The sequence below is a fragment of the Taudactylus pleione genome, unplaced genomic scaffold, assembly GCF_031769625.1.
Source record: "Taudactylus pleione unplaced genomic scaffold, aTauple2 ptg000522l, whole genome shotgun sequence".
NCBI classification, from domain to species: Eukaryota; Metazoa; Chordata; class Amphibia; order Anura; family Myobatrachidae; genus Taudactylus; species Taudactylus pleione.
The window spans coordinates 261,857-286,454 of NW_028284924.1; the positions used below are offsets into that span (position 1 = coordinate 261,857).

The 24,598-nt window shown below is 47.6% G+C and overlaps 1 protein-coding gene across 1 annotated transcript in view; it reads right to left on the reverse strand.

Moving 5' to 3' along the window:
- PTK7 (protein tyrosine kinase 7 (inactive)) overlaps positions 1-15,403 on the reverse strand; it is a 79,561-nt gene extending 64,158 nt beyond the window's left edge. The window contains exons 1-5 of the mRNA XM_088450693.1: positions 15,267-15,403; positions 5,446-5,739; positions 5,096-5,198; positions 4,827-5,017; positions 3,881-4,031 (exon numbers count right to left, since the gene is read on the reverse strand). Coding sequence (XP_088306819.1) covers positions 3,881-4,031; positions 4,827-5,017; positions 5,096-5,198; positions 5,446-5,739; positions 15,267-15,324 — 797 coding nt within the window. The 5' untranslated portion in view covers positions 15,325-15,403. The remainder of the gene's footprint in view (positions 1-3,880; positions 4,032-4,826; positions 5,018-5,095; positions 5,199-5,445; positions 5,740-15,266) is intronic.
- Between the last annotated feature and the right edge of the window lie 9,195 nt (positions 15,404-24,598).

A 24,598-nucleotide genomic window follows, 5' to 3' on the forward strand; every position in this document is an offset into this window, starting at 1 on the left:
CTGGTTGATCAACTGGAAGAAATCCTCCCTCATCCCATCACAACGGATGGTTCATTTGGGGGCCCTGCTGGACTCTCATCAGCAACGGATTTTTCTGACTCCAGAGAAGGTCTCCTCCTTACAGCTGCGGATTCACAGTTGTCTGAGCAGTGGCAGAGTGTCGGTGCACTCAGCGATGAGAGTTTTGGGGTCCATGGTGTCGGCATTCGACATGGTGGAGTTTGCCCAGTTCCATTCCAGGCCCCTGCAGGGGCTGATTCTTTCAGAATGGAACGGATTGCCACACAGGATCCGCTCTCAGATGCTGGTGTTGTCCTCGGAGGTGCGTCTGTCCCTAGCCTGGTGGCTGCAGACAGCGCATCTCCTGGAGGGGCGCCCCTTTTGGATCCCGGAATGGGTTCTGCTCACGACAGATGCCAGTCTCCGGGGTTGGGGGGCGGTGACAGGCTCCTTGTCACTTCAGGGTCGTTGGTCGGCGGAGGAAGCGATTCTTCCCATCAACATCCTGGAACTGCGGGCAGTATACAGAGCCCTGCAGTCGTCCGGCACCGCTCTTCACGGAAGGGCCGTTCAGGTGCAGTCAGACAACGCCACCAAGGTGGCGTACATCAATCACCAGGGAGGGACTCGCAGTCGAGCTGCAATGTCGGAGGTGTCCCGCGTCCTGGCTTGGGCGGAGCGCTATCTTCCAGCTCTCTCGGCAGTTTTCATCCCAGGAGTCCTCAATTGGGAGGCAGACTTCCTCAGCCGTTACGATGTGCATCCCGGGGAATGGTCGCTTCATCCAGAGGTATTCCAACTACTCGTGGACAAGTGGGGGCTGCCAGAGCTGGACCTGATGGCGTCCCGTTACAATCACAAGCTGCCTGTGTACGGGTCAAGGACAAGGGACGCAGGCGCAAGTCTGATAGACGCGCTGTCGGTGAAATGGCTGTTTCAACTGGCTTACTTGTTCCCTCCGATATCTCTGCTGCCTCGGGTCCTGCGCAAGTTCAAACAGGACGGAGGCACACTGATCCTGGTGGCCCCAGCGTGGCCCAGAAGGCCGTGGTACTCCGATCTGCGGAGCCTGTCCATCGACGCTCCGTACCTCCTACCTCAACGGCGGGACCTGTTGTCTCAGGGGCCCTGTCTTCACCCGGATCTGGGTCGACTATCTTTGACGGCGTGGCTCTTGAGACAGCCGTCCTGAGGTCTCGGGGCTTTTCTAGCTCCGTTATTACCACCATGCTGAGGGCGCGCAAGCCTGCTTCCGCGAGGATCTATCACAGAGTGTGGCACACTTACTTTCAGTGGTGCGAGGCCAGAAACTATGATCCCCAGGTGTTCCGAGTTTCGCGTATTCTGGCTTTCCTTCAGTCCGGTTTGGACTTAGGATTACGTCTTTCTTCACTGAAGGTACACGTGTCTGGTCTGTCGGTGTGGTTCCAGCGCAGGATCGCTGCTATGCCGGACGTACACACCTTTTTCCAGGGTGTTTTGAGAATCCAGCCTCCCTTTGTGCCACCTGTGGCCCCGTGGGATTTGGCGGTGGTTCTTAGGGCCTTACAGGGTCCTCCTTTTGAGCCCTTGGAGTCAGTGGAGCTCAAGTGGCTAACTTTTAAAACTGTTTTCCTCTTGGCAATTGCTTCTGCCAGGAGGGTTTCAGATTTGGGGGCGCTTTCTTGTCGTCCCCCTTTTCTGATTTTTCATCAGGACAGAGCGGTGCTTCGCACTCGTCCTGATTTCCTACCTAAGGTGGTTTCCAGGTTCCACATTAATCAGGAAATTGTTGTACCAGCATTTCAGTCACCTGATCTTTCGGCTGGGGAGACTTCCTTAGACGTTGCAAGGGCACTCCAGGTTTATGTGGACCGGACTAGTTCTGTGAGGAAGTCGGATTCTTTGTTTATCCTCTTTGGTTTTCACAAGAGGGGTTGGCCTGCCAACAAACAGACTCTAGCCCGTTGGCTTCGTTCTGTTATTATTGAGGCTTATATGCAGGAGGGTTTACCTGTTCCAGCCTCTGTTAAGGCTCATTCCACTCGGTCCGTGGGCCCTTCTTGGGCTGCTAGCCGTGGCGCCTCTGCTGTTCAGCTCTGTAAGGCGGCCACCTGGTCTTCCATTCAGACCTTTTTGAGGTTCTATGCGTTTGACACCTTTGCCTCTCAGGATGCATCCTTTGGGCGCCGGGTTCTCCTATCAGCACAAGAGCGTCCCCGCCCTTAGTTGGACTGCTTTGGGACATCCCCAAGGTCACCCTGTGGACCCCTATGGACCCTGAAGTAGAAAACAAGAGATATGGTAAGAACTTACCTTTGTTATCTCTGTTTCTACGAAGTCCATAGGGTCCACAGGGCACCCGCCCTGACGCACCTGGCTTCATATGGGCTCTGTGACTGGTCACCGGTTTTCCGTCTCCCATTTCTGTGAGTATGGTTCTTGTGTGTTCCAGTCTTCCTTCTCTCTGTTTCGTCTCCTCCTCCGGCCTGGGCTGCTTACCAACTGAGGTGCCTGTGGCTCGGGGGCGGGGTATAGGGGAGGTTGGACCCAAGTGCATCCTGGGAGCAGCTGAAAGCTTTAACTCCGTGGTGCCCGAGGATCCAGGATCCAGCTATACCCCAAGGTCACCCTGTGGACCCTATGGACTTCGTAGAAACAGAGATAACAAAGGTAAGTTCTTACCATATCTCTTGTTTTTTCAGCTAATAACGTAGTATATTTGCCCTAAGGACCTTTATTTATAGTTTTTCACTGTATCACTTTCCTTATTTTTTTATTGTTGCAACAATATAATTTTACAAATATCATTTACTGTCTAGTTACCTAGCAAACCACGTGCGAGCAGTGGGCCTGATTCACTGTGGATCTCTATGGCGATCACAGCTGCGATTACGCATGCAGACCCGCTGCGAAAATATGCTAACGACTGCAATTGCAAAGCCGTCACACAGCCAGCATAGAGATGCCCACTGCCGCTCTCTCACATCCGTAATACCTTGCAGTCTTGCGTATACATCGGGAACATCAAGTAACATCGGCCCCTCACGCACAATTAAACAGCTCTAAAGGTGCCTACACACTTGGCGATGTGCTCACGATCCGACATGGTGTACGATTTGTCTTGTACTCTCCCCGGGATTTCCTTGGCATTCGTGGGCACGATTTGGTCTAAAAATCGTGCAACATGTCAGAAGTCCAAATCATGAGATCGTGCACGATAGATCGTGAGCTTACCAAACAACACACGAGGATCTTCACGATTGGATGAAATTTTAATAATGGGCAGGGCTAGCTAGGGGGTATAAAAAGCAGGCGCCATTTTAACTCTGTGCACATTCCTTACTCAGAAATTGCCAACCTCTTTGCACGCAAGCTGTGTGCGCCGTCACGGTAGCAAATTTGTGCACGCCCAAGCAACGGCGTTCAAATGGACAGGCACGACTGCGTTTTTCCTCCCACGTCACCGCCCCAAATGCGGACTACCTGTCAATCACGCTGCGATGGTTTACCATGTTCTGTGTGATCGTAGATGCAAACGCAGTACACAAACGGCCGACTGCCTACGCTGTTGCGATCCATAATGAATCAGCCCAGTGTCTATAGTATTTTACATCCACCAGTTATAGGTCATTGGTTTATTACTGTGTGTGACTAGTCTTTGTATTATTTGCATGTCATTAATTTATTATGTTTTATGAAGGCTATAATTAAATGGAAGAGCTTTATCACATATGGTTTGGAGAATGATTCTAGTTAATACTTTCGCTAACTAGAATGTGTGGGTTCACCCTACAGAAGATGAGTAAACAGAGAGCCCCGAGAAATCCCTCCAGTAACTGACTTTGAAATCTTTATATTCCCCCCAACTAGTCAGCCCCTTTACTCCAATCCCACTCACCGACTCTTATTGGTCAATGGGGTGGCGTCATCGAAAAACCACTCCAGAACAGGGGGCGGGGTGGCGCTGAATCGACAGTGAAATATAGCGTCTTCATTCTTATTGACAATCTGATCCTCGGGTAAAACTTCAGCTTGGGGAAAACTCTCATCTGGAAGAAATAAAAGAATATACCATAACGCAGCCAATGAAACCACCAGCCACGGATTTACTGGTACAGAAGTCCGGGATGGACCCTGGAGACAGCCCGATAACTTCCAGTAAGACAAAATATAGTAACCATTCCACAATATCCAGTATAGAAGCAAAGTTATGCTACATACTATTGCCTCATATTGGAAGAGGACACAAAGCATTCTGCTGAAATGATGTCAGGGTATCTAATACTTCACAAATAGGTTGATCCCGGATGAAGCAGCGTAAAACATGTGTGTTTTAGTTGCAGTTTTAAAAGAACGAGATAAAGGTGATTCTATAACCAACAGAAATCCATTATCCATGAAAGCATAATTCCAGGAATGATCAGAGAGTGTTGCAATGCTGGTATCTATTACAGCTGGGCATACACTTCTATGCTAGGGTATTTGGTCCTGCTTAGGTAAAGGAGGAGGAAAAGGATGGTGGATTAGTTATCAGATCCTTGGCTTATTAGGAAGTCCTTAACATGCCATTATCTCAGGCTGGGATCTGGAACCCTAGCTGCAGTTCCATAAAGACCAGGCCAGGCCTGTTCAGAATCTAGGAGCGAAGATGAGCATTGCAGCAAGTTCAATGCACTTGTGCGGAAAAGGGCCGTGGGCTTTGCTCTAGGTTCTCAACCTACTGTACATGTACCCAAAGCAGCAGACCCAAGTTGTCAGCCGTGAATGTCAGGTACACACATAGGGGCAGAAGGGAGATTCAGAGGGAGAACTAGGGGGGAGATTAGTATTCACAGGCGTCTCACCAATGATGTTTAGTGTGAAGTTCCGGTTACTGCAAACTGTTCCGGCAGCGTTGTGCGCACAGCAGTAATACTCGCCGCTATCATCCGGTCCCGCGTTGTGTAGTGTTATAGTACGCTCTTTGTTATTAATAGAATACGAGTGTCCGTTATCGGTCAATGATGCCGCGTCTCGGAACCACTGACAAAGGGGCCTGTAAATAAGCAGAAGATGTCCGATATACAGTACGTGTCCCCTGGGTGTGAGCTGTGATCAGGAATCTCAGTCTTACCGCGGATGACCATCTATGTGACAGCGCAGGGTGACCGGTGAGATGTTCTGGATGTCACTGACACTGGCCGGATCCTGCAAGGACACCGCCCCACTCTCTATCCCTGCAAAAGAAAACCACAGAGTCAGGATCAAAATAGGATAAGGGGGGGGGGGTTAGGGAGAGGGGGGAGTGTGACATGTAACTTTAATATAATATACCATCGTCCCTCTTCCACACAGGCACCTCATTGACATGCATCACAGAAGGATAGTCTACACTGAAGAGCGAACACCAGGAGCCCAAACAAAGGAAGTGGGTGAGGTATCGGTCTCACCCTCACAGTCAGTCCACTGGCTGGCAGAACTCACATTTAATATTGAAGGAGGCATTAACACTCTTCTCTTCTTCGCCCGTACTTGGATTCCGCGCCACACACTGAAAGTTTCCTCCATCCAGTCTCCGGTCCACGGACGTGATGGTCAGACTGCCACCGTCGTGGTATCGCCGCTCCGTGTCCTTCACGGGGATCCCGTTGTGCAGCCACTGAAACTTCACCTCTGCCTGGTCCTCTACCTCACAGCGCAGGAAGGCGCTGCGGCCATGCAATGCATCCTGGGAAGACGGCTGCTTGGTGAACACGATGACTGCTCTTGTGCCGACAGCTGGGGAGACAAACTGGTCATCAGATCACCGCCCAAACCTGGTTTTAACATATATAACCACAGGGTCTCAACACCAACACCCCCTGAAAATAACTCATGTTTATCACACCTTAAAAAGGAATCAAATATGGGATTTACATTATATTTGTCTAATGGAGTACTGATATGTGATGATGGGGTCTATGTACTTAGAGAGAGAGATAAAGTACCAACCAATCAGCTCCAAAGCTTAGTACATAGAGCCCTATATAATTGCTCCGTTCATCCTAGCTTCTTTATAAAATCACAAATGGTCTGCAGAGATTACCATGACTAAAGTCTCTGCCCCATAATCCACATCTGCTCCCTGTTATAAGAGATCTTGGATGCAGCTTTGTGCGGAAGGTGGTTGGCGAGACAAAAACTATTCCTTAATATGAAACAACAAAACTGTGCCAATATGCACACATCTCCCTACCCAGGGAGAACAGGCGTTTCCTACATTCGCACCAGAAAACTCCCTTGGTTACAATTCATTTCTTTAGGTCTGTGTTCTCCTGTACCAGGTAATATAATGCAAAGCACAAGTCCCACTGTATTGTGGTAATCGCCCGGCCCACCGACACATGAACCCTCTCAAAGACAAAAGCAGGATGGCGGCCAGTTTACAGTGCTCACTTCTTACAGAAGCACAAGTACACAGAGCTATGGGAGAGAGCAGACAGGGGAGAGGGTAGGAATGTGATTGGGAGGGGGCAACCACAAGTATCTTATTTCAATACATAGCTAAGCTTAACCATCCCTCTGCCAGATATACAGGCACCCAGAGACAAGGCGGGGGGGGGGGGGGCCACAGGCACCCAGAGACAAGGCAGGGGGGGGGCCGCAGGCACCCAGAGACAAGGCGGGGGGGGGGGGGCCGCAGGCACCCAGAGACAAGGCGGGGGGGGGGGGGCCGCAGGCACCCAGAGACAAGGCGGGGGGGGGGGGCCGCAGGCACCCAGAGACAAGGGGGGGGGGCCGCAGGCACCCAGAGACAAGGGGGGGGGGGCCGCAGGCACCCAGAGACAAGGCGGGGGGGGGGCCGCAGGCACCCAGAGACAAGGCGGGGGGGGGGGCCGCAGGCACCCAGAGACAAGGCGGGGGGGGGGGGCCGCAGGCACCCAGAGACAAGGCGGGGGGGGGGGGGCACCCAGAGACAAGGCGGGGGGGGGCCACAGGCACCCAGAGACAAGGCGGGGGGGGGGGCCACAGGCACCCAGAGACAAGGCGGGGGGGGGGGCCACAGGCACCCAGAGACAAGGCGGGGGGGGGGGCCACAGGCACCCAGAGACAAGGCGGGGGGGGGGGCCACAGGCACCCAGAGACAAGGCGGGGGGGGGGGCCACAGGCACCCAGAGACAAGGCGGGGGGGGGGGCCACAGGCACCCAGAGACAAGGCGGGGGGGGGGGGCCACAGGCACCCAGAGACAAGGCGGGGGGGGGGGCCACAGGCACCCAGAGACAAGGCGGGGGGGGGGGCCACAGGCACCCAGAGACAAGGCGGGGGGGGGGCCACAGGCACCCAGAGACAAGGCGGGGGGGGGGGCCACAGGCACCCAGAGACAAGGCGGGGGGGGGGCCACAGGCACCCAGAGACAAGGCGGGGGGGGGGCCACAGGCACCCAGAGACAAGGCGGGGGGTGGGGCCACAGGCACCCAGAGACAAGGAGGGGGGTGGGCCACAGGCACCCAGAGACAAGGAGGGGGGTGGGCCACAGGCACCCAGAGACAAGGAGGGGGGTGGGCCACAGGCACCCAGAGACAAGGAGGGGGGTGGGCCACAGGCACCCAGAGACAAGGAGGGGGGTGGGCCACAGGCACCCAGAGACAAGGAGGGGGGTGGGCCACAGGCACCCAGAGACAAGGAGGGGGGTGGGCCACAGGCACCCAGAGACAAGGAGGGGGGTGGGCCACAGGCACCCAGAGACAAGGAGGGGGGGGGCCACAGGCACCCAGAGACAAGGAGGGGGGGGGCCACAGGCACCCAGAGACAAGGAGGGGGGGGGCACAGGCACCCAGAGACAAGGAGGGCGGGGCACAGGCACCCAGAGACAAGGAGGGCGGGGCACAGGCACCCAGAGACAAGGAGGGCGGGGCACAGGCACCCAGAGACAAGGAGGGCGGGGCACAGGCACCCAGAGACAAGGAGGGCGGGGCACAGGCACCCAGAGACAAGGAGGGCGGGGCACAGGCACCCAGAGACAAGGAGGGGGGGCGGCACAGGCACCCAGAGACAAGGAGGGGGGGCGGCACAGGCACCCAGAGACAAGGAGGGGGGGCGGCACAGGCACCCAGAGACAAGGAGGGGGGGCGGCACAGGCACCCAGAGACAAGGAGGGGGGGCGGCACAGGCACCCACAGACAAGGATGGGGGGGGGGAACAGGCACCCACAGACAAGGAGGGGGGGGGGGAACAGGCACCCAGAGACAAGGAGGGGGGGGGCACAGGCACCCAGAGACAAGGAGGGGGGGGCACAGGCACCCAGAGACAACGAGGGGGGGGCACAGGCACCCAGAGACAACGAGGGGGGGGGGGCGCCAGAACCACAAGCTCAGCACAATCTTAGTGTTAAAACATTACAAGTCTCCAGTATTCAGTGACATATCTGAGAGCAGAGAATCCTGCAGTCACTCTTATAAGGGGGAAGCAACTACATTATCATTATACAGCGGTATCTTAGCTAGTTACCCATCCAGCAACCATCACAGTTCAGGCAGACAAAGGACATTTCACTTATACTACAATCACTGAATGGTCATTGTAGGATGAGCTACACCTGGAATATAGGACACAGCCAGAGGACACACCAGCTCCATAGTAATGAGGAGGATTTATTCTTGGGAGGACAACAATATAAACTGCAGCACTGGTGGCACTAGGTAACCCATGAATGCTAGTAAAAATTTAAGTAACAGATGCAGACGAGACACAAGTACCGTCAAGAGTACAGAAAAACCCACTAACGTAATAGCAATGGGCCGAAGTACGTTACATAAAACTAAACAATTCATTGGCAGCTGCACAGGGAGATTATAACAGCGTAATAACAAGAGAAACGGAGTCCTATTTCCTGCTTCAGGAATTCCTTCACGCTATTCTAAATGATGCTCTAGTCTTCCATTTACACCATATGTGCAAAGCACTGGAAGCCAATGATTCAAGTTAGCAATAGTAAAAGATAGTATTTCCCGACAGGTCCAGTAGTGACCCAGGGGTCCCAACCAAGGGAACCCCGTATGCTCTGGCCAGGAACCAGGGAAAATAAGGGTCAGGCAGTATTTGGGATACTGCACTTCGATCACCATGTAGCAATCAGGACAGCAGAGCCGGAGCCCCTTCTATTCAGTGCTGAAAAGGACTATAATGACTCCTGTTGCTGCTCTGCCCCCTGCTGGTCACAGGGAGCAAGGGCTCTGGCTGGGCTCTAGACTATTTTTAAAACGACGCATCGGAACGATAAATCTTTCAAATCATCCAGTGTGTACGTACTATGCATGCTCCCACGGCAGCGTCTGTCGCATCTACAGATCGTCCCTACATGCAGCTCAGTCTGACTAATCTCGTTAACGATTTCCCGCAAATCATGCAGTGTGTTTGCACTACCAGACAACCAGGCGATATGCTATTATATAGTTAACGATCTAACCACCATACGGTGCAAGATATATTGTTTGGTCGTTTGTTAGATTGCACAGTGTGTATGCACTAAATCGTTTGTCCGGGAGTTCAAGGGAAATCTAGACGACCATAGCACCGTTTGCAAGTCGTCTAGTGTGTACCCAGCTTAAGTTGCAGGAATGCTGCCCCAGAATCTGGCTGTCATACACTGGAAGCAGATTAGAGGTGGCATACAGCCCAGAGTAAAAGCACAGATGTGTCCTCATACACAGCCCTTCTAGCAGCTCTGTGCCGTGGCGTGACTCGGTAGAGCCAAGTGTCTTCTTGTAAAACTTTTTTTTTCCCCCCTTCAAATGCATCTTAGTTGCACAGCAATTTGAGTAGGACACGAGCAGATTCTGCTAATTACAAGGATACGCGGCATGCCTATATTCTATGTGAGACTGCGGGTGTATCCACATGCAAAACGCTACGTTACAGTATCACGGCCGCCGACACCGTGACGTAGCATTTCGCATGCAGATACAGCCACGCACAGAATATAGGCATGCCGCGTACCATTTTTATCAGAAGAAGCTGCGTGAGCGTCCTAATCGCACCGCTTTGCGAATAAGACACATTTGAAGCAAACCGGTTGCACGGAAAGACGCTCAGCGCTACAGAGTCACACAGCGCTCGCGCGTTATGTATAACGCGACTTTACAGTGCACGGAGGCTAGATGTAGGTGGGCACATCTGTGCTTGGTCTATTAGGGCAAGAGATTTAAAGATGAAACCTCTAAACACCACATGGAGTATATATAACATCCAGAAAGCTGATGGGGAGAGGTACTCACAACGGCCAGTGACTGCGCAGGGACGTGCAACCAACTTCAAAGCACAACTAAAAGCAAGGTTCATCTCTAAATCTTCACCAGGACCGCTTAAGGCGGGTATCCACTTGTAGATATACAAACGAGAGAATGATTACGACTTTGCAATCCTGCTCTCGTTTGTATAGCTAGTGATGTGCCTAGACTGAACGTTTACTCGTTCAGTCCCGGCACATCCCTCATCCCCGCAAATGCTGAACCTGACGAGATCGTCAGGTTGACCAGCATGTACGGGCGATGTCAGAAGCAACCAGCGGGCACGCGCATCGCTGGTCGCTTCCGACCAAAACATGCCCGATGCATGCGCGATTTACAAGCGATTGCACGATAACGACGTCGTTACCCTGAAAATGCGAGTCCCCTTATAGATGGGCTACTAATATTGTCACAGATACCTGGATGTCACTCACTTAGACACACTCTTTCCATTAAGTATCTAACCAATGGCCACCGTTACACGTTAGCAGAGGTTGCAGGGTCCTGCAATGGGACAACCAACAGGTCGTCTGCTGTGTGTACAGTGTACCTTTCATCTGAAATATGATTTTTGATAACTCACCTGCCTGAGGGTGAGAAAGAGGCAGAGCCCAGAGGGAGATAGGACAGCAGACCCGGGACACAGAGACATGGGATATGGGGGCAAACTGGTCACTAAATCATTATTGCTGCCTCCAGTCCACACAGAGCAAATCAATTTACATCGACCTGTGCCGAGAACCCACACAATTATAAATACAGCTCCTATATATGGAAGCCCAGACCCACAGAGTAACGCTGTATGGTCCAGCATCTGTACCCCACATTACATTCAGCATGTTACCTGTCCCATAATACAAATATCTATGCATTACATCTGCACCCCACATTACATTCAGCATGTTACCTGTCCCATAATACAAGTATCTATGTATTACATCTGCACCCCACATTACATTCAGCATGTTACCTGTCCCATAATACAAGTATCTATGTATTACATCTGCACACCACATTACATTCAGCATGTTACCTGTCCCATAATACAAGTATCTATGTATTACATCTGCACCCCACATTACATTCAGCATGTTACCTGTCCCATAATACAAGTATCTATGTATTACATCTGCACCCCACATTACATTCAGCATGTTACCTGTCCCATAATACAAGTATCTATGTATTACATCTGCACACCACATTACATTCAGCATGTTACCTGTCCCATAATACAAGTATCTATGTATTACATCTGCACCCCACATTACATTCAGCATGTTACCTGTCCCATAATACAAGTATCTATGTATTACATCTGTACCCCACATTACATTCAGCATGTTACCTGTCCCATAATACAAGTATCTATGTATTACATCTGCACCCCACATTACATTCAGCATGTTGCCTGTCCCATAATACAAGTATCTATGTATTACATCTGCACCCCACATTACATTCAGCATGTTGCCTGTCCCATAATACAAGTATCTATGTATTACATCTGCACCCCACATTACATTCAGCATGTTACCTGTCCCATAATACAAGTATCTATGTATTACATCTGCACCCCACATTACATTCAGCATGTTGCCTGTCCCATAATACAAGTATCTATGTATTACATCTGCACCCCACATTACATTCAGCATGTTACCTGTCCCATAATACAAGTATCTATGTATTACATCTGCACCCCACATTACATTCAGCATGTTACCTGTCCCATAATACAAGTATCTATGTATTACATCTGCACACCACATTACATTCAGCATGTTACCTGTCCCATAATACAAGTATCTATGTATTACATCTGCACCCCACATTACATTCAGCATGTTACCTGTCCCATAATACAAGTATCTATGTATTACATCTGTACCCCACATTACATTCAGCATGTTACCTGTCCCATAATACTAGTGTCTATGTATTACATCTGTACCCCACATTACATTCAGCATGTTACCTGTCCCATAATACAAGTATCTATGTATTACATCTGCACCCCACATTACATTCAGCATGTTGCCTGTCCCATAATACAAGTATCTATGTATTACATCTGCACCCCACATTACATTCAGCATGTTGCCTGTCCCATAATACAAGTATCTATGTATTACATCTGCACCCCACATTACATTCAGCATGTTACCTGTCCCATAATACAAGTATCTATGTATTACATCTGCACCCCACATTACATTCAGCATGTTGCCTGTCCCATAATACAAGTATCTATGTATTACATCTGCACCCCACATTACATTCAGCATGTTACCTGTCCCATAATACAAGTATCTATGTATTACATCTGCACCCCACATTACATTCAGCATGTTACCTGTCCCATAATACAAGTATCGATTACATCTGCACCCCACATTACATTCAGCGTGTTACCTGTCCCATAATACAAGTATCTATGTATTACATCTGCACCCCACATTACATTCAGCATGTTACCTGTCCCATAATACTAGTATCTATGTATTACATCTGCACCCCACATTACATTCAGCATGTTACCTGTCCCATAATACAAGTATCTATTACATCTGTACCCCACATTACATTCAGCATGTTACCTGTCCCATAATACTAGTGTCTATGTATTACATCTGTACCCCACATTACATTCAGCATGTTACCTGTCCCATAATACTAGTATCTATGTATTACATCTGCACCCCACATTACATTCAGCATGTTACCTGTCCCATAATACTAGTATCTATGTATTACATCTGTACCCCACATTACATTCAGCATGTTACCTGTCCCATAATACAAGTATCTATGTATTACATCTGTACCCCACATTACATTCAGCATGTTACCTGTCCCATAATACTAGTATCTATGTATTACATCTGTACCCCACATTACATTCAGCATGTTACCTGTCCCATAATACAAGTATCTATGTATTACATCTGTACCCCACATTACATTCAGCATGTTACCTGTCCCATAATACTAGTATATATGTATTACATCTGCACCCCACATTGGTTTACGGCTACTCTGAACACCCCCAAACCCTTTATTACTGCCCCAATCCGCACTCATAAACAAACAAACCTTTGTTACCATGTTTCCCGGGCACTCCAACATGTTACCTCCACATCACTGTACCATGATCACCATACTGACAACACAACAGCAACCCCATGCCCCATACACCAGCAGAGTATATAATCATTACATACTGAGCCCAACATGTTTTATCATAAGCTCAGAGCCCCAACACATTATAATACGTGGTCCACACAGTTCCCCAACATATCAACCGAAATTTACACCAAAATAAATATCAATATCCTACATCACACATTAACACAGTGTTATTCACAATCCCCATGCCCTATCACACATTAACACAGTGTTATTCACAATCCCCATGCCCTATCACACATTAACACAGTGTTATTCACAATCCCCATGCCCTATCACACATTAACACAGTGTTATTCACAATCCCCATGCCCTATCACACATTAACACAGTGTTATTCACAATCCCCATGCCCTATCACACATTAACACAGTATTAGTCACAATACCCATGCCCCGTGCCTCAACAGTACCCGCCACAGACACAATATAAACTCCCCTGTACCTGCACAATAACCCCCACATTCAATATCAGCCCTCCTATACCACAACTTTATACACACACACACACACACATATATATCACAAACCCCCCTCCCATAACCTCCGCACATGCAAAAATAACCCCACTCGCTCGCAGCCATAACCTCTACGAACGCAAAAGTAACCTCCACACACGCAACCATACCCCAGGAAACCTCCACGCGTGCTCAACCACCCCCCACGCACATAACACCACCGCACACATCACTGCCCCGCAGCCCCCACACACGCATCACTGCCCTGCAACCTGCACACACCATAACCCCCCATACCGCCACACACGTAATAATGCCCTCATAGCATCACACATGTAATATTACCCCATACCTTTACACAGATATCACGCCCCATACCTCCACGCAAGTAATATCACCCCCCCATACCTCCACACATGAACAACTCTGTACCTCAAAGGGATCCCACACATATATCATCACTACCTTTAAACTTCTGTGATATCCCACGCACGGGCAGTAGCACCTCCATACCACCACAGTAACCCCTAGAGACACGCAATATCATCACCCCCCATACATCAACAGTATCCACCCTCCAGAGGAACCCCAAAAGATACATACTATCAGCACAGCTGTACCTCTACAGAACCCTTCCCACCATATTATCGCTCCCTCACTGAACCCCTCTATCACATCATTCCCTCTCTGTACCCCACTACATTATCATTCCATCACTGTACCCCCACAGACTGTCCGTCGCTGTATCCACCACCACCACATTATCAATCCCTCCCTGTACCCCTCACCACCACGTTATCACTCCCACACCATACCCCTCAACACCACGTTATCACTCCCACACTGTACCCCACTATCACATATTGCTCCTCCACGGTATCTCACCGCCACATCGCTTCCTCTCAGTACCCCCCACACACACACACACGTTATCGCTCCCTCACTGTACCCCCACATACACATTGTTGCTCCCTTGCTGTACGCACCACCATGTTATCGCTGCCGCTGTACACACACACCACCATGTTATCACCTCTGTACCCCAAGACTTTAGAGCCAACTCCCCCCATGCCCCCCAGTACCACCACACACGTTATCACTCGCCCCCCCCCGATATCACCCCATCAGCTGTACCTCACTTTATCCCACTTACACACACACAAATACTAATACAGAGACTATCACCTCCCCCCCCACTCCACTCCAAACAAACACATGATATCACCGCCCCCTTCCGGAACCCCACACACAGTATCACCCAACCCCTGACATACCACATAACATAACTACCCTTTGCACCCCCCTCCACTGTACCCCCCAACCCCATGGGCTATCGCTCCCCCAGTGCCCCCCTCCCCAGCCCCAGTATGGCAACCCCACCGGGGACACTGACCGCTGAGCAGGGACAGGGCGGTGATCAAGCTCCAGCTCATGGTCTCCGTCCCGCTCATCCCTCAATACATGCCGGCGGCTGCTGGGCCCGGACTCCGCTCTCCACTCTGCCCACAATCCACTGCGAGAGACCGGGGCGTGTCCTGCAGCCAGGCCACCGTCTTCAGCCTGGGCAAGAGCGCGTTCTGATTGCGTCATTGTGCAAGTGCTCAGCGGCCATGTTTAGTGCGGGCAGATGCCAGAGAGATCCACACATTCCTAGGCAGGAAGCCTGCGATGCAGTCATTTCCACTGGGATGGCTCCCTGCATGTGATCCAACCAATCAGATCTGACCACTCAGTATTACTGTTCAGGAACTCAGGGCCCCATTCAGACCCGCTCGCTAGGATGTGTTCGCACGCAGCCTGCCGACATTTGCAATCTGAGCATGCATATAAGACGCAGTGCGCGTGTGCGTTCGCTAACCAGTCACTCCTGGCTAGAATGAGTGACAGGGCGAGCCGTTTGTGGGTGGTGATAGGGGGTGGTCGATGGAAACGGGGGTGTGGTGGTGCGAACGCAGGCGTGTCTGTGCGTCTGAACGCCGTTTCAGGGGTGTACATAATTAAGACACAGCATCAGCATACACGTCACATGGCTGAATTACACACAGCAGCACTCGTCACAAGTGCTGCGAATGGGTCCCATGTTACTCGATGTTACCGATTGTTTCATACATTTCCTGGAGATGACGTGTGTTACTACCGTGTTTCCCTGATAATAAGACCTACCCCGAAAATAAGCCCTACCCTTACTTTTGAAAATCGGTCCAAAATAAGATCTACCCCGAAAATAAGACCTGACAAAATCCCAATTTTGTCCGGTCCCTGCCTGCGCTACACTAAAATGCCCCCAGCTCCACCCCCCGCATGAAATGGATGCCGCTGTTAAAGATTTAACAGTGGCATCCAATCACAGCTGCAGTGTCTCACAGTGAGCGCGCGGCAGCTGTCGTGCCTGGCAGCTTCATTTACAGCAGCGCCGCGAAGGAGGGGAGAGAAAAGAGGGAAAAAAGTAAAGGTAAGTAAAGAATTGTATTGAATTATTGAAATTGCTGTCAATGTTAATTAAAATAAGCCCTACCCCGAAAATAAGCCCTATGGTGTTTTTTTGACCCCCCCCAAAAAAATAAGACAGTGTCTTATTATCGGCTGGCGGGCATTTAAATACATACAGCGATCGCACGCCAAGATATAGTGGGCGTGCTAATGTCTTGCCGTGCGATCGCGGGATTTGCATATGCATCTAGCGAGTGGGTCTGAATCGGGCCCTCAGTGTGGAAAAAAATGTGAGAAGCAGGTGGGCTGTGACGGGGGCGGGGCCTGATGGATCACGTCATTAAAGTCCGCCCCTTCACTGCAACTTGCTGCAATTGGTCTAAATTGAAATAGGGGGCGGGGCTAAATGACATGATTCATGGAGAATTGCGTCAGTAAGCCCCGCCCCTACTCGGGGACCCGTGATCGCTGCGGAAATTCTCCCCATTCTGCCCACTTCACTAGGAAGTGGGCAGAATGCGGGAGAAATGCCTACCCGTCCGGGGGTGTGGGGGGTTACCCGAAAAATTGGGAGCTTCCGGGAGGGTAGGCATATATGGCCAAAGCAACCAATCAGCTTCTAAAGAAACTGAGGAAAAGAGATAAATCATTGCTTATTGTACAAAAATATTCGAAAATGACCTGCACAGATTGGTTGGTACCTTTCAGAAAAGATAATAAATGATATTGCAAACTAACTGCTTTCTTGAAATAGCATCACTCGTCACTCAGTCTATTTAAATGGTGAAAAAGTAGTCAGCCTGCTGTTTGGAATCATCGTATGCACCACACTGAACATGGACAAGGAAAAGCAAAGGAGAGAGTTGTCTGAGGAGATCAGAAAGACAATTACAGGCAAACATGTTAAAGGTAAAGGCTATAAGTCTATCTTCAAGCAGCTTGATGTTCTTGCAAATGCAAATATTAAAAAGTGTCAAGTTCATGGGACTGTAGCCAACCTCCCTGGATGCAGCTGCAAAAGGAAAATAAACCCCAGATTAAACAGAACCATAGTGAGAATGGCAGAAAAAAGAGACAAGATAAACTTCCTGAACTCCAAGGTCAGTAGCTGATTGCACCATCCAACGCTTTTTGAGCAACAGCGGGCTCCATGGACCTAGGAGAACACCACTTTTGAAAAAAAAAGAAAAGACAGACTGGAATTTGCTAAAATGTATATTGACAAGCCACAATGATTCTAAGGCTGGGTACACATCACACGAACCTGAACCATGGCAGACGGGATGACCGATGTAACGATACATTAGTCTCCCGTACACACAGGACGATATAGCGTGCGACCACACCAAATATCGTTCAGTGGCCACATCCAGGAGCATGCCGTCGGCTGCCGGATCGTCACATCTGCTGTGCAGAGCAGCAGGTGTGATGACCCCGATGTTGGCGGCTGGAGCACGTAATCATGGGTACACATCAGACGGTAAGTACGATATATCGCTCCAATCTGTGGGATCGGACGACATATCGTCTGATGTGTAGCCACCCTAACATAATGATCTTTAGACAGATGAGTCAAACCTGGAGCATATCAGCTTTACAGTATGTCCACAGACAAAAAAAGTGAAGCTTTCAAAGAAAGAACACCATAGCTACTGTGAAATACGGGAGAGGCTGTTATGTTTTGGGGTTGCTTTGCTCCGTCTGGCAGGGATTTCCTTGAAGCTGTGAGACAAAAAGAAGTCTCAAGACTAACAAGGCATTTTGCAGTGAAGCATACTGCCCAGTGTCAGAAAGCTCTGTTTCAGCCGCAGGTCATGGGTCCTCCAACAGGATAATGACCCAAACCATACAGCTAAAAGCTCCCAAGAATTGATAAGAACCAAACATTGGACTATTCTGAATTGGCCTTCTTTAATCCCTGATCTGAATCCTATTCAATATCTAAGAAAAGAGCTGAAACATGTATTCACAGGAAGACTCTGGAAGAGTGGGCCAAACTACCTGTTGCCAGGTGCAGATGGTTCATGGAGAGCTGCAGAAACCACTTGATTGCAGTGATTGCTTCTAACAGTTGTGCAACAAAACATTAGGTTAAAGCTGGGTACACATTATGCGATATATATCATTCATCCAGCCAACGAACAACATATCACTACATCGGTTCATGTGACCCACCGATATGTCTGTGAACGGCATCGTTCACAGACATATTGCGTCGGCTGAGCACGGCAGATGGCGATATATCTTGTAGATATATTAGTACATCTGCGTACATCTGGTGTGTGTATGGGCTAGCCGCCGACCGACCCATATGCCAGCTGCAGGTACCGCTGACAATGATGTCACTACCAGTTTCCATGGCCAGGCGGCATATTGGAAAGTGTTTATGCATAATTCCTTTGTGCAAAACACTTACCAAATCGATGGATCGGTTGGCCCGTCGGGCAGCTGGCAGATCCATCGTTCAGGTGTGTACCCAGTGTCGAAGCTGGATTATTGGCTGAGACAAGATCAGTTTAAAATTGAATCGCAGCGACACCATCTTGCGACTGGCCGCAAGACGCCGTTTTGCGAATGGCCACCTAAGCGCCATTTTAGATAAACTCACACTTTAGTACATGTGGCGATAATACTATTAGCATCATGCGATTGCATCTGTAACCATCGCCATAAGTTACGGCGATTCACCAAAAGACCATTTAATGACTTTACATAGTTTGGGTGCTCTGGATAAAGTGTATATTATTATAATTCCCCTAAAGGATATATTGCATTAGCTAAAACAGAGCAAATGGCCACATGATAACTAGCCTGTGTAGATAAGCTTCCTGGATAACGTCTGCTCTCACTCCAGGTGGCACAGCTTGAATACACACTTTACATTAGCAGGCTTCCTGCAATGAAATACCTTCAAAGCCAAGAGTGTTATCTTAGGTTTGGGTCTTGTAGCTGGGCTAATTTGCATTCACACATGAGTCTGGGAGAATAAAGGACTTTTCTTTTGAGCCTGGGAAAGGTGGGGGCTGCTGAGAGAGGGGGCGTGTGGAACTATAAGGCTCAGCATTCCACACTGCTAGGTGTTCACTTACTAAGTGAGATTTAAGTGCACCATTTCTCATACACACATTAAGACGCACAATTGCGCTGTTAACTAGTCGCATATTAGCGAATGCATAAGACCTTGTATGAAAACTCTGTTTTATTAGCTTCATGCGCACGCATCTGCCCCAAGTTAACTAGCGTCTTTATATTAAACCCTGCATACTCACACATTACATATCCACATAAAAGGTTTAATAAGCTTTAAGGTATAAGATTTAAGTTTGTTCAGTTAGTATAAATGCTGTGAAATAAAGATTATTTGGTAACTAGGTTTTTATACATGCTAAGAAAGCCGTGTTTGGTTTTGTACTGATGCGTACTCTTTCAACAGAATTCCGGTATTATCGGTGTGGAGATCGCATCATGCATTCTCAACTTATGGACTGCAGAGACTTCAAGCAACAAAATGTATATTATATGAACAACTGTTAGGATGTTGCATGGGGCGGGAGGGCAGAGACCCCCAGTTGTTGGAGGCTGGGTTGAGTCTATTTGAACCAGCCTGTTAAACGCTCTGTAACAGATGCTTCCCCCATGGGAACCAATGGCATAAGCAACAAACTTCTCTATTGTTCTGTCTATTCCAGGGGGGTATAAATATGTGTGCTCCAACACTGGGTTCTTAGTCTCCTTGCTGAACGCTGAGGGACGAGGGGTTTCTTGCTGATACCTAACATCTGGACCAGAAAGCGCTGCGTATGTATACTGTACTTGGGTCTGTATAATTCCTTTGCGCCAAATTGTGTATGGATCAATAGCGTGTAACTGACTGTACTTTTACTTGAATAATACTTTGTGCTTTGGAACCACACGTTCCAAGTCTGGAGTATTTATTTACTGTATGACTGTGAACGCAAAATAGCGTCATCCTTAGAGGTTTATAGGTAGGATATTAGAAGTTATAGGCATGGGTATATAGAGGTGCAGATATAGATTCCTTAGTTGGGGGCTTGTCCAAGGTGGGGGCTGCTGAGAGAGGGGGGCGTGTGGAACTATAAGGCTCAGCATTCCACACTGCTAGGTGTTCACTTAGTAAGTGAGATTTAAGTGCACTATTTCTCATATACACATTAAGACGCACAATTGCGCTGTTAACTAGCCGCATATTAGCGAATGCATAAGACCTTGTATGAAAACACTGTTTTATTAGCTTCATGTGCACGCATCTGCCCCAAGTTAACTAGCATCTTTATATCAAACCCCGCATACTCACACATTACATATCCACATAAAAGGTTTAATAAGCTTTAAGGTATAAGATTTAAGTTTTTTCAGTTAGCATAAATGCTGTGAAATAAAGATTATTTGGTAACTAGGGTTTTATACATGCTAAGTAAGCCGTGTTTGGTTTTGTACTGATGCGTACTCTTTCAACAGAATTCCATTATTATCGGTGTGGAGATCGCATCATGCATTCTCAACTTATGGACCGCAGAGACTTCAAGCAACAAAATGTATATTATATGAACAACTGTTAGGATGTTGCATGGGGTGGGAGGGCAGAGACCCCCAGTTGTTGGAGGCTGGGTTGAGTCTATTTGAACCAGCCTGTTAAACGCTCTGTAACAGATGCTTCCCCCATGGGAACCAATGGCATAAGCAACAAACTTCTCTATTGTTCTGTCTATTCCAGGGGGGTATAAATATGTGTGCTCCAACACTGGGTTCTTAGTCTTCTTATTGAACGCTGATGGACGAGGGGTTTCTTGCTGATGCCTAACATCTGGACCAGAAAGCGTTGCGTATGTATACTGTACTTGGGTCTGTATAATTCCTTTGCACCGAATTGTGTATGGATCAATAGTGTGTAACTGACTGTACTTTTACTTGAATAATGCTTTGTGCTTTGGAACCACACGTTCCAAGTCTGGAGTCTTTATTTACTGTATGACTGCGAACGCAAAATAGCGTCATCCTTAGAGGTTTATAGGTAGGATATTAGAAGGTATAGGCAGGGGTATATAGAGGTGCACATATAGATTCGTTACCAGCATAAGGGTTCTATCATTATTGTCCATGCCATTTCCATTTTGTTTTATTATTTAAAATATTCTGTTGAATCAAAAATAAATGCAAAGTCGGATTTCTATTAAATATGGAATAAACAATGATGGATACCAATTACTTTTGTCTCTTTTTTATTTTGTTTAAATCACTTATTATTTGAGCATCACTTTCAATTTACAAATATTGAGCATAATGTATAAAAATATATAAAAGCAAAATAGGAAAAACATAAACATGTTCGTAGTCATATACAGAAATGACAATAATGTACATAAATGTGGTCATGGATATGGCTAATACCCCCAGAACCATTAGTGAGTATCAAGTACAATAACTGCTTTTAATTCAATATCCCTATAGGGTCCTTATTGGAGACGTGAGGAGCCAAGGATCCAAGTTGAATAATAAGGTATCAAGGAGTTAACTATCCAGTATTATAGGAGGATCACCCAACAACATTCTGGTTTCATGCCATTCTGTGTTTTAAAGCGAATGTCTAATTTGACCCTGGAAATCTGCTGGGAGGATAGAAATATAACTTTGCCAGGACTCAAAGAATTTTTGATCCAATTTTTCTTTCTCCAAGGTAGTCTCTAACTAGTCCGTTTGAAAAATATGGTGTAACTTTCCTTTAAACCAATTTAAAGAAGACGGGAGAGGAAGAATCCATTCCTGCAGAATAGATTTACGGGCTGCTGCACTAATTGCCAGCAGGAGCTTTCTACAACCTCTGGAAACCCTCTGGCTTTCTGGGATAATTCCAATAATCTGCCTCCGGAGCACGACAACGACGACACTCATGGAAAGCGGACATGCCTGCCAGGTATTGCCTATGGGGAGAGATATAAGCTCTATGGAATATATTTAAGAACATTTCTTGGTATTGTATTGAGGGGGGTAGACGACAAGAAGAGATTATATTTTTAAGTAATATGGGGCAAATAAGTGATGGAAAGTCTGCGAGCCACCGACATACTCCCAACCAAATAGTTATGTGGTCTATTAAAGATTGCAGGAAAAAATATTGTCCCTGATTCAGAGCCGGACGCTCTGACAGAGCGCTCGCTCTGAATCAGGGCCGGGTTATTTTTTTTTTAGAACGGCCTCCTGGCCGCTCGCATAGCTGTGGGTGACCACCCACAGCTATAGCGAGCGGCCAGGAAGATGGCTTGCGACCGGGTCAGAATCAGGTCCTATGTGCAGAAATGGCTTTTCTGGCAGCCAGCGGAGACCTTAAAACACAATCCAATGTATTCGACCAGTCTAGTTCTGAAAAACCTTCAATTTCTGAATGAGCATAGTGTTGCATCTGAAAGAATGCTAGTGGATAACGTTGAAGGATAGCCATAGAATTGTGAAGGGGAAAGTCGCCTCCCCATGTTGAAATGTATCATTACCTAGAAAGGTCAGGAATAAAGATTAATATGCTTTTAAATTTGCTTTGCCTCTCAAGAAGTGCCACAGGGGATATACTGATCATAGCAAAGGGTTTTCTTGGTCTCTTGATCAATCTCAGCTTCAAAGTGATGGAGGAAACTGATCAAGTTACTTTCTGCAAAGAACTGAGACTCCAACGTATTGTTTGCATATGTTTCACTATTGGAACGCCAATCACGCAAATATCTTAGCACTGCTGCATGGTTATAACATTGGATCTGAGGGCAATTGAAGCCCCCATTTAATTTGTGTTGTTGTAATTTTATCATTGCTATACTCTGCCTCTTTCCTTTTCATATGAATTTATGGAACAATGTGTTCATTTTAGCCAAGTCGGCTAATGAACAGAGGCAATGACTGCAGCAAATATAAGAGACGTGGGAAAGTTGACATTTTTATTAAAGTGGCTCTGCCCATGTAGGAGAGCATTAGGTGGTTCCATCCTTCCAATTCAGACGAGATGGCCGTAATTGCCTCTTCTATGTTCATACGGTATAGTTCCGATGGGCATTTTGAAAGTTTGATACCTAAGTAAACTGTGTAAGATTTAGCCCAGTTGAGCGGCTCCAAGTTAGCGGAGTTACCCCTGGGACCAGGTACTGTACATGGCCACTGATATTGAAAGATTCACCTCGAATCCTGATACCCTTCCAAAGTCTCGTAACAAGTCTAGGACCATAGGGAGAGAGATTCTAGGATCACCTATATATAATAACACGTCATCTGCAAATGCAGATAGCTTAACCTCTATATCACCGTTTTGTATACCCTTAAACACAGATGAAGCTTGTAGAATACAAAGTAAGGGATCGATGGATAAATTAAAAAGGAGCGGTGACAAGGGGCACCCCTGTCTTGTTCCGTGCTGCATTACCAATTGCCAATCCTCTCACGCCATTAACCACAAAAGAGGTAGAAGGCATCGTGTAAAAATATCATATGAGTTTGATAAAATTCTCATCGACCTTGAAAACACCACGTGGTATGAGCAATGGCAACTTTTTGGAGATCTTCCCTTTAGTATGTAGTGGATACATTGACTTCCTCTTCCCATTTCAGGTAATTTCTGTTCATAAATATGTCAGTTTTACCATTTTTCTTCTGCTACGAGATATTTAATTATTTGAATGTTTATTCAAAGCCATGCAATTGTAATACTTATATTTGTATACTGTATTATGTATCGTTGACACTTTTGGTGCTTTACACAATAAAAAATTTTATTTGAAAAAAAATATATATCATCGAACTCTCTGCACTCCAACACTTTAAAAAAGTGGGGCCAGGCCACTGTGTCGAAGGCCTTATGGGTATCGAGGCTGAGAAGCATGTGCCCCTCTTTTCCCTTCCTATTGTCGCAGTAATGGCAGTACGTATTGCTTTTACCGATTGGCGCCCCTGAACCCAGTCGATGTAAAGTTAAAAATTTGGGGAGGATTTGCTGTAATCTGTCAGCCAATATCTTTGAAAAGATTTTGACCTCTACATTTAGTAGAGTAATAGGTCTATATGAGTCTACCGATAAGGGTTCTTTACCCGGTTTTAGAATAAGCGTAGTGTACATTCTGGTAAAAGAGGGATATTCAGGTTGGGATCTATAAATTGTATTAAACAATTCTAAAAGAGTAGGTATACTTTTGTAATTTTTAAGTTATTTTTGGAGAAAAAATATGGGTTCTTTTTTCTTGGAAGAGTGCCAACATATTTGTCACCGTCTGTATGTATTAAATGGATTTTCGGCATTAATGA